This window comes from Akebia trifoliata, chromosome 3 (assembly GCF_017979445.1).
Source record: "Akebia trifoliata isolate Shusen 1 chromosome 3, ASM1797944v1, whole genome shotgun sequence".
In the NCBI taxonomy this organism is placed as follows: domain Eukaryota; kingdom Viridiplantae; phylum Streptophyta; class Magnoliopsida; order Ranunculales; family Lardizabalaceae; genus Akebia; species Akebia trifoliata.
In genome coordinates this window covers 4,251,931-4,263,068 of record NC_141377.1, presented here as the reverse complement: position 1 = coordinate 4,263,068, position 11,138 = coordinate 4,251,931, and the positions used below count along the sequence as shown (strand labels likewise).

General features: G+C 33.0%; 1 protein-coding gene across 1 annotated transcript; it reads left to right on the top strand.

The window, feature by feature from the left end:
* The first annotated feature begins 5,128 nt into the window (after positions 1-5,128).
* LOC147405622 (putative receptor-like serine/threonine-protein kinase At4g34500) lies at positions 5,129-10,820 on the top strand. Its single transcript, XM_086434153.1, has 8 exons — positions 5,129-5,720; positions 6,524-6,565; positions 6,654-6,770; positions 6,866-6,982; positions 7,543-7,761; positions 8,062-8,177; positions 9,749-10,009; positions 10,495-10,820. The coding sequence occupies exons 1-8, from the start codon at positions 5,129-5,131 to the stop codon at positions 10,732-10,734; spliced, it is 1,704 nt and encodes a 567-aa protein (XP_086290279.1). The 3' UTR covers positions 10,735-10,820.
* Positions 10,821-11,138: the final 318 nt, after the last annotated feature.

Below are 11,138 nucleotides of genomic sequence, written 5' to 3'. Positions count from 1 at the left end.
CTACCAATGAGTTGGGGATATTAAAAAAAATAAAGACTGATGTTGGCATGACACAAACGAAGACACAAGAGAGACACAAATGACGTGGTGGTGTGCATATAACCGTAGATGTTTTTTACTCGTATCTCGTAAAAAAACATCTACGATTATGTGCAAGCCACCAGGTCATTGTGTCACCTTTGTGTCCCTCTTGTGTCAAGACTCAAAAACAAAAGTTAATTGTGGTGATCTTGAGAAGTCAAAATCAAATCAACTCGATAGTTGACCATGTACCGAGTCATCTCGTCTATGAGAGTAGCCAACATAACTGATCCAGATAGCGACAAACATCGGATTCCCTTATTTTCCTGAGAGGATCTACGACTATATTGACCTCATGATGGCAAGTAGATTGCTTTTAATATATTTTATTTTTCTTGCATGTTTATTAAGCATTTAAAAACAAAAATCGCAAATTGATTAGAAATAGATTAGAGGAAATTACTAAAACAGTTATACATATTTCCAAAATTATGGAACCATCTATGTGTTTTTAATATTTATGAAAATGGTAATATACCTAGTTTCATAATAATTATTTGATATATTTGTGAAAAAGTGATCAACGTTTGATGAATTTATGATTCCGGCCGATTGTTCGTATTAATTACCAAAATGTGAACGATAACGAATTTGGAGATTTTAAAAGTGACTATTTCATAGGTTTGAGGTGACAATTTCATTTTAAACCTACGAAATAATCACTTCGTTCTAAATTTTTATTATTATTATAAAAATGTGATTGTTCACGTTTTGGTAATTAAAATGAAAAGTGGCCAGAATCATAAATAACTCATTTTCAGCTCACGAAATAATAATTCACCCTAACTATTTTTATGAAAAATTTGACCTCTTGAATTGAGTGTAAGTTCCTATAAAGGGTAAATATGTGGATGACAAATGTGAGAGTAGAACATATAGCCATTTTGGTAAAAATACAAAATTACGAAATTTGATATGACCATTTTTATAAATATTAAAAAACTTAGGTGCTCAACAATTTTTGCAAAATATTGTATTGGGTTTGGGTAGAAATCCCAATAAATAAAGCAATAAACTAATTTTTTAGGGATTTCTGTAATACCCTCGGCAAAACCTGCAAGATTAGATGTGACTAATGATAATCGAACTCCCTTTTTTGTACATTCCCAGACCTGACTGTTAACAGAACCATAAATCTTTGTACTTGTGTATCTCAAGTAAAGAATCTACGATTCTATGAAGGATGCATACAAAGTGTGTACCAAAAAGGGAGTCAATTATCACAATTCATTAGATTTATCCTCTTTACCAAAACTTAATATATGTTTTTGATTGATGAATGAACGACCAGTTGAAAGTTACAACTAATTCATCAACAAAAAGAGACGTTGACTTTTGGTCAAGGATAACTTAATCTTGCACTTTGAATTGAGGTAAACCTTATATCGCCAATTTCACATAGGTATTATTAAAACTCCCAAACTTTTGTGTGATGGGTTGATTTTTAAGTAATTCAGACATACTCCTCTTTTCAATGAATATTTGAGATGCCCTTTGCATTTTCATATTGATAATTACACGCCCCTTCACCATGATTTATGGGATTTGGAGGACAAAAGACAATGACCTAAATGACCTTATCTTCAATCTCTCCTCAAAGTTCTTACTCTTTTTTTTCACCAACAATTTGTTGTCTTCAACCTTAAAGATATCCACATAAATTAAGGATTAAAAGACAATTGATACATAAGGAGAAAAAGTGAATTTTTAACCAAAAAAGATCAATGGCTACCAAATAAAGCAAAAGATTTTACTCTAAAGGTTGAACCGTGCGATTAGTCTTACTAACTTAGTAAGATTTTGACTCTTACTAAGGGTCATTGAGTTTACCTTAAACATGATTTAAAGTAATAAGGTTATAGAGGACAAAATTCTACGAACTTTGAATTATCAATTTTTTTTTTTAATTTATAAAAAAAGGTTATTTTTCAGCATTGAATTTTAATTTCAAATTGAGAGATCTGTAGAAGTCTGGTTGCCATCCATTTTCAGAACCTTGGTTTAATTTGAATATATCAATTTTTATTTTTTTCCTAACTATGCCATTCATTCATTTCAAAGCCTTATTTCTATCTGAAAGTTGATTGTTAACAGCATGATCGTTATTAATAAATTTTATCATGTTAATAAATTGAGCACAATAGATATGAGAATGTTGAGATGGATGATTTGAATGGTTAGAAAGGATTTTTTTTTAAGAAATAAATATATTTGAGAAAATGTAAGAATAATTTCTGTAGACGATAAACTAAGAGAAAATCGACAAAGACAATTTTTGGCACATGCAAGGAAGGTTTTTTATTTTTTTATTTTTTTTTTTTTTTTTTTTTTATTTTTATTTTTTATAGTATCAGTAAGTAGGGGCTATGAAGGGCCCCATCCTATTTATTCAAAAAGAGTTAAACTCTCAAAAATGTGCAGTACGAATCCTCTAACAAAATTCGAGATAGTTCGTGAGGAATTTTAGAAACATCTAAAACAACCAAGTCATTAAACAATAAAACACCCTTTTAGCTAATCAGTCTGCAGTCTGGTTCGATTCACGCCAAAAGAACTCAAAGTTGATCGTAGAGAATCGAGTTTTAAGCTCAATTATCAAAATAAAATAAAATGTTGAAAGTCTTTAAAAAACAATAGAAAGACAATGATTGTTTGACGCCCCGTCTAACATATGCTCTCTAACGTGGCAAATGCCAGAATTATAATTTTTTTCCTCGGGATACACAATTGCATATATTTATGGAGATGTGCACTTTTGTATCCCAAGGAAAAGATCTATGGTTCTGGCCCATGCCACGTGGGGGAGCTTATGGGGGCGTAAATCAAAGGGGTAGGTTATGTGAACTGTCATGCTAGAGAATGTACAAAAAATAGTGTCATATTATCAAAATTCATTGAGATAGGAGTGAAAAGTATCTATGGTCAGGGGTGGGGCTAGTAAGGAGCTACTGGGGCAATTGCCCCCACAGAACTTTGAGATACCCCTATATTTTTAACTAATTACATGCTCCCATTTGTCCCCACTCCCTCACCTCACCTCCCCATTGGAAATGACTTAAATATCATTTTCTTCAACTTCTAACCAAAAACCTTTGAATTTCTCCCTAAACCCATTTATCTTCAAGTTCTTCAACTACACAACTAACCATAATTTACCCCCACTATAAGAAAATCTTGGCTCTGCACTTGTCTATGGTTATGTGTGCACCACCTCATCATAATGTACAAACCGATATACATTTGAGTGTTACTTCAACATGACTCTTTTCAATTTCTCCTATTTCACAAGAGTCGTGCTGGGGTGGCACAATGGGAGACACAAAGGTGACACAATGATGTGGTGGTCCGCACATAACCATATATGCTTTTCCGTGAGATACGAGTAAAAAGCATCTATGGTTATGTGCATGCCACAGCATCATTTGTCACCTCATTCCAGCATTTTCCATTTTGCAATGATTAGAATGTCACTCTTTATCACCAAAGTTCAAATGCTTTGATAATTTTCAGGTGCCCCTTTGAGTTTTGGTGAATACATATCTGAGACACATCTGTTTCCAAATTAATGACATGCCCCCGTTAGACCTAGGTTTTCTCTAATAGATTAGTATAAAATGACTTAAATGCCCATGTCATCAACCTCAAGATTCTATCTACTTTAACCTTCAAATTTATTTTGCAGATCCTCTCCAACATTTGATTCTATCTAGTTGAGCCTTCAAACTTCAAGAACAAAGTAGGATTTTTGAAGTAAACGATGATGGAACTTTGGACTTAAAGATGGGGTTTGAAATGATTAAGTGGAGTTCAAAACAATGGATTGAAAATGGGGTTCAAAGGATTAAAAATAATCTACTGTAAAGGTTGAAGAACTTGAAGACGAATGGTTTTAGGAAGAAAATTGTAGTGCCCCAAGTCCACACCGATACAATATTTTGCCCTTTCGGGTTTTACTCCACACGACTTTAAAAGTTGTCGTAATAGATAGGGTCAAACTTTCCCTTATAACTCATGCTCCAAATTTTTACCCCATTGATGTGGACTAAAGTCACAACTCCTCTTACCATTCCATTCAGTGCACAAGACGATTCCAATTCAATCCCTCGATTTCAACAGTCCTTTCTCTTTCCTAGGTGTGGGTAGGAGCGTCGATAGCATCGTGGCATTCTTCCCACCCAACAAGATGAGCCATCATCAACTCTGATCTAATTGTAGCACCCCTTGGCCCACACTAATACGATATTGTCCGCTTTGAATTTTACCATGCACGACTTTAAAACACGTTGTACTAGATAAGGTGTTACTTTATAACCCAGACCCTGAACTTCTACCCCTTCAGTGTGGGACTAGACTCCCCTTCCATTCCATCCAATGAATAGTTCAGTTCGACTTCGATCCCTTGATTTCAATAGTCCTTACCTTGTCTTGGGTAGGTGCACTGGCATGATCATGACAAAATCAAGGGTCATTATTACAAATTGTCCATTTAGGTCATTTCTCATTAATCTATATGAGAAGACCTAGGTCAAGGGAGCATGTCAGCAATTTGAAAGAGGGAGGGGGGCATGTCTAAATCACCTAGTTACATTCTTGCATTGGCCGGCAAAATATCCAGAAGAGCTAATATTTATTTTTATTTGATTCTTCTTGGACGATGCATCCAAAAGCCAAACCAAAATTTCCAATCACTTACATTAAAAAAATGGCTTAAAATAATAAAACTGAAACCCAAAAAATGATCTTCAAATGCAAAAAAAACAAATTTAACATCATAATCACCTCTAACAACCAAAAAAAGGTGAAATTCAACCAAAACCCACAATTAAAGTTATATTTTCTTTTGTAAAACTCACCTTATATATCATCTAGGATCGCTCAACAAGCCAAAATTTCATTCTTCATGTTTCTTAATGTGTTTTATGCAAAAATAGATTAAATAGAATTGTATCCACAATTCTTTTCCATGGCTAACATGATCTTACCTTCTCAAAAATGCCCAACACTCTCTTTAATCTCCATCTTTTTCTTGTTGTTCCTCATCAAAACCATGAGTTTTTCAGTTTCTGACCCTTCTGTGACTGTCTGTAATCTTGATTTTCAAGTTTCTTCTTTTGGGAACATTTCAAATTGTGAAAATGGTGATTGGGGAGGCTTTCTACACTCAAATTGTTGCAGAGTAGCCTTCAGTGGGTACCTATATGCATTGGGTCAAAGGGTGAGTCAAAATGGCAAAATTTACTTGAATTTAACTGAGCAAAGAAACTGTTTGATTTCATTGAAGAGTTTTGAAGGAGATGTTATAGGTTGTGGAATTGAGAGACTTACAAGTGGTGGCGGTGGTTGTTCGGACTTTTCCGTTGGTGATGTTGCAAGTAAATTGGGGGGTGAACTTAGAAGTTTAGGGGAAGATTGCAAGTTTTTGGGGAGAAATGAAGAATGGGATGAGGTGTGTGGTAGGTGTTTAATGAGGTGGGAGGAGATGAGAAGATTATTATTATCCGAAAGAAGGGAATTCGATAAGAATGAAATCGATGTTTGTAGATTTGCTGTTTTGGTTTCATTAACAAGTAGTAGAATTGAAGATGTGAGATGGGTTGAAACAGTTTATAAGTGCCTTGGAGAGGAAAGTCTCAATTTAGGTAAGTAGTTTGAGAATAACTTCTCTTAGTAATTTGAATTGGCTCATCTGAAAATGCACATTTTTTCACATAATTACAAAATTGGGTATAAACCCATTTACTTATATATGAATTAGGGCGTAAGTTTTGATTCAGACATCGGTTTTATTATTATTATATATGCTTTTGTCTAGCCCACAAAGATAAATTTTTTTTTTGGCATTTAAAGATTATTTTTGTAGTTTTTGAGCTTAATTTTTCAATTATCCAATCTAGTTTCAAGTCCAAAAAAGAAAAGCAACGAATTCACCGTTTTACCCATTTTCATAATAATAAAAAAGTTTTCTACGAATGGCTAAATACCATTTTATTTTTGTAATTAATGAAATAAATTAAAGTTCAGACCCGTTATTTTAAAACAACCTTTTTATTTTTCTTGCAAAGAAGAAGAAACCAATGTTAAAAAGGGGTATAAACCCATTTACTTATATATGAATTATGATGTAATTTTTTTATTCAGAAGTCCGTTTGGCTATTATTATATATGCTTTTGGGTAGGTCACAAAGATAAATTATTTTCCTTTTGCATTTAAAGATTAATTTAGTAGTTTTTTACCGTAATTTTTCGATTCTCCAATCTAGTTTCAAGTCAAAAAAAAAAAAAAAAGCAGCGAATTCACCATTTTACCCATTTTTGTTAAAAAAAGTACGAACGGCAAAAATCTATTTTTGTAATTAACTATTTGACATACATTCTGTAATTTTTACAAAGCTCATAGCCATTATCGTAAAACACCCTCTTTTTTTTTTTTTTTTTCTTGCAGTGGAAGAAGAAACCAATGTTAAAAAGAAGAAAATAAGCACAGGTGACAGCTCTTTTTTAATTCTAATTTGTGCCCAATTTTGATGTTGTGTTCTTTGTCTCAACTTGGGAATGTTTATACATGGAAACAGGTTTGTGGATTCTAATTGGAGGCCTCACAGGAACTATAATTGTAGTACTTATCATCATATCATGGATGTTGTTGAGAAGGAGAACTAAATCAAGTTTTACATCTAAGAAAGAATATGGTATTTGATCTTTATTACCTGTAATCATACACCGTGATTTTTAGTATGCCAATAGTTCTAAATTGATTTTCTTGTTAATTTGTTTACTTGGACAGCGTCGAAGGATTTGATGTTAACCGAGGAATATGGGTGTCAGAAAATCCCAATTAAGGATATATATACTGCTACAAACAATTTAGATGCATTGAACTTCATCGGTGAAGGCATAACGGGTAAGTGTTTATGTACGACATCAGTGCAACTAGTCTTGTTCATTCATTCAAGTTAGAAATTTACTCACCAAACATCTTGGGAATTATTCAATGGGTTTGGGGAATTACTTAATCTGTGGAAGAATCACTCTCAGTTGTACTCTTGTCGTTATTTTCATGTAATTAGGTGAATTATAAATGTTGTGTTAGATGTCTTGAATTAATTTCCTGGTGGGTATTATTAATCAAATACCTGATATGTGTTTCGATAATTCTCAAACATAGTGAAGCTTTCCCATCACTCATCTGTGGACGTAAGCTTAGCCAAACCACGTAAATCTTGTAAATTCGCATGCAATTACAATATACTTCTGATATTTTTAGATTATTTCATACCATCTTTAAACTTGTAAAGTAAAAAACTTTATGAATCTAGAATTAATTAAATCGAATCCTATTCCTTATGATTTTATGATCCAATTCGATTCTAACAACATTGTTTATAGATTTAATCCCCAAGACCACACACACAAACATCTATTGATATTGGGTTCTGATGCAAAATTCTTTCATTATGTCAGGAAAAGTGTATCGAGGGGTGTTATCAAATGGTCAGCAAGTCGCGGTTAAGCACATAATCAATGACGAGTACGAGGAAACATTTGTAAGGGAAGTTACAAGCATGTCACACGTTAGACATCCAAACCTTGTGGCTTTGTTGGGATATTGTGAGGAAGAAGACGAGTGTTTCCTTGTTTACGAGCTTTGCTCGAATGGTAACTTATCAGAGTGGCTATTTGGTATTCTCTCTCTTTCTTTTCGTGAAGTTCTTCCATTCTTGTGTTTCATTGTATTTGAAGCCAATTTGCAAATTTGCACAGTAACTTAGTAACATAATGATTAGAATAGGGTTTGATTTATTCGCCTAGTTATTTATTACAAGAGCCTTAATAGGATTTATATAGAAAAATAATAGAAGCAAATTGTAATCAATCTAATACTATATATCTTAATGTATATAAAAACATGAGTCCATGTATCACAATAGGTACACCTTATTACAATTCTTCATATCTAATATTAATTCTAACACATAACAGGTAAAATCAAAGTTCTTTCATGGATTAAAAGATTGGAGATTGCGATTGATAGTGCTCGAGGTCTTTGGTTTCTTCACACATATCCCGAAGGTTGTATTGTTCATCGTGATGTCAAGGTAGGTTCCAATAACATAACCTCTTATTCCTCATACTTAATGATCAATATAGTCTTAATACATTAGAATAATGCTGAAGTAACCTCAAGATTGGACCTCACATCGCACATTCTGACGTGAAAGTGTATGGGAACCATAGACTTTTCCTCGAGATACGAGTGAAAAAGCATCTATGGTTCCTACCCACTTTCACGTCAAGATGTTCGATATGAGGTCCATGTGGTCACTCCAGCACGACTCTACATTTATGTGCATGTCATGTATTGTGGAGATTAACCATTCTTATTTGTTTAGCATTTTGGGGTAATTTTAATAGTTATTGGGGAACAATTTCTTAGTTATCCAGTTTAGTTTCAAGTTCAAAAAACTACTAGAGTAACCCCGAAAAGCAAAAATAATCATGGTTGAACCACTTGGTTACTGATTAGATATTTACAATTACCCCAAAACCACATATTATAATAGTCAAACGGATGCTTGGATCGAAAGTTATGCCTTGTTTAGAGTTGGATTTTGTTGCTTTAATAAACAAAAGAAGAAACAAATTTTTCTCTTTACCCATTTTCGTAAAAATGTAATTTAAGAAAATGGATATATACCCATTTTGTAATTTTTAATACCCTGCTCTGTAATTTAAACAAAATTGATACCTGTTTTTGTAAAACACCCTTGTTTATATATGGAACTTTAAGATATTTGAAATCTATAAAATACTATACTAAGATGGTTATTTCTACTACGAGCAAATTTCCTTGATCCTTATTCTGACTTGAGATATAAGGCCATTAATCAAAGAAAAACCTTCTACTAGCTAGAAAGTAGTTATGGAGGACAAATATACTAACAGTTCTTGCTCATCATAGTGGCCGAGTTTATAAAAAGTGTCTTCGTTTAATCGATTAAACGAGCTCTGCAAATACTTTAATGGACACAAATATTTGTGCAGCTTCAATGTTACTTCCTTGAAATCTTTCAAATCATGCATCTCAAGTCCAGCTTACCCATTAAAAAAAAAAAAATGTCTTCATGAGAAGGGGAGAAAGAACTATGAATATAAGAGGGTCATAAGACTTAATTGAAATATGACACACATGAGAGTGGAGGAAAATATACACTCAACACTCTCACTCATAAGGGTGGAAATAATCGAACCCATGACCTATACGAACCGAACGCTCTGATACCATATTAACGAACCAACTATTCCAAAAGACCGATTTGTTTGAGAAGGGGAGAATAATGAATATAAGAGGGTCACAAGACTTAATTGGGGTATGACACACCCCAAGAGTGGAAGAAAATATACACTCAACACTAGCAAAGAAAAAAGTATTTCCTTCTCAATAATAGAATAATTAGTTTTCGACAAAAATATAATGGATGAACATGATTCATTTAGCTAAACCCAAATCCTTTTGATTAAGGCTTTTTTGTTGTTGTTGTTGTTGTTGTAATAAAGAAGAAACCATTATATTTGTTTTCTTATATATCAAAATTCAAGAAAGAATTGAACGGTTTTTGAGATATTGTTTTTCGTCGTTTGAAATTACAAATGCCTATTTCTTTTGCAGCCAACCAATATTCTTCTTGGGACTAACTTTGAAGCTAAACTTTCGGACTTCGGTTTATCTAAGGTTATTGAATTGGATCATTCTTATGTGAGCTCAGAAGTTAGAGGAACTTTTGGTTATGTCGACCCCGAATACCAATTGAATCACCATGTGAATTCGTCAGGCGATGTATATAGTTTTGGAATTGTTCTTTTACAAATCCTCTCTGGCAGAGGAGTTATTAATCTAAAACTGAAGAAACCAATGCCATTGGATAAAATGGTGAGGAACTATACTACCCATCATTCTTTTATGAGTCGTGATAATATGACGCCCCCGTCATAGAACGGTAGATCATTTGTCTCGGGATACATAAGAAAAGAGTCTTGGTTATGCGTATCCCAAGGCAAATGATTTACAGTTCTGTGATGGGGGTGTAGGAAAATCATTACATTTCCTTTATATATTCCACTTTTATTTCAAAAATTAATTTCTTACTTAGAAAAAAGCAAGGGCTTATTGTCATTATGAAATGGCATTTTTGTAATATTTATGTTACTGTCATTAAATGATGGTGAAAATTATTTGTCATTATTATTTTTAAAGGGTTTTTTTTTTTTTTTTTAAATGTAAAAAAGAGTTAATGGATATTGCTATTTCAACATTACGAAATATATCTTATAATATGATCGATGAGATACTCTAATAATGTACCACAGAACAAAATTAACTTACTTTCTTTCATGCAAAAATATTATTCTTTTCAGGCCAAATTGCTTACTAAAGGTGGAAATATAACAGAATTCGCCGATCCTAAACTGAATGGAGAATACTCAATCGAAGCTTTTGAACTTGTACTCAAGTTAGCGCTCTCATGCACATCACATAAACAGCAGCGGCCATCGATGGAGCAAGTCGTTCGAAGACTAGAAAATGCTCTTGATATATCAACAACGGAGATCGCTCTTACTCCTCGTGATACACCAACTCGGGACTCAACTTCCTAAGAGACATCTTTTCTGTTTTATTGTTTATGAAATGTTGTAAATACTTTAAAAAAATATAATATTCATACTTAATTATGTAATCTACATTTTACTTCACAAACAAAATAAATTAAGGGTGTTTTTGAAAAGAAAACCTACTTTTATTGATCCCTAAAACCTTATCATGGCCCCCACCAACTAGGAGTGTGAAAAAAATTAGTTTGATTGATGATTTTTAGCCATTGGATTCGATAATTTCTCATCTAAAGCTTGAAATCTTTTTTTCTTTTTTAAGAAAAAAAATGTTTTACTGGTGTGCAACGACGAAAAATCCAATAAACTATGCTCTGCTGGTTATGTTCGGTAAAGCACAACTGTACTTGTACTTCGCTTTCGAGAAAGGCTTTGATGATGAGGAAAAATTT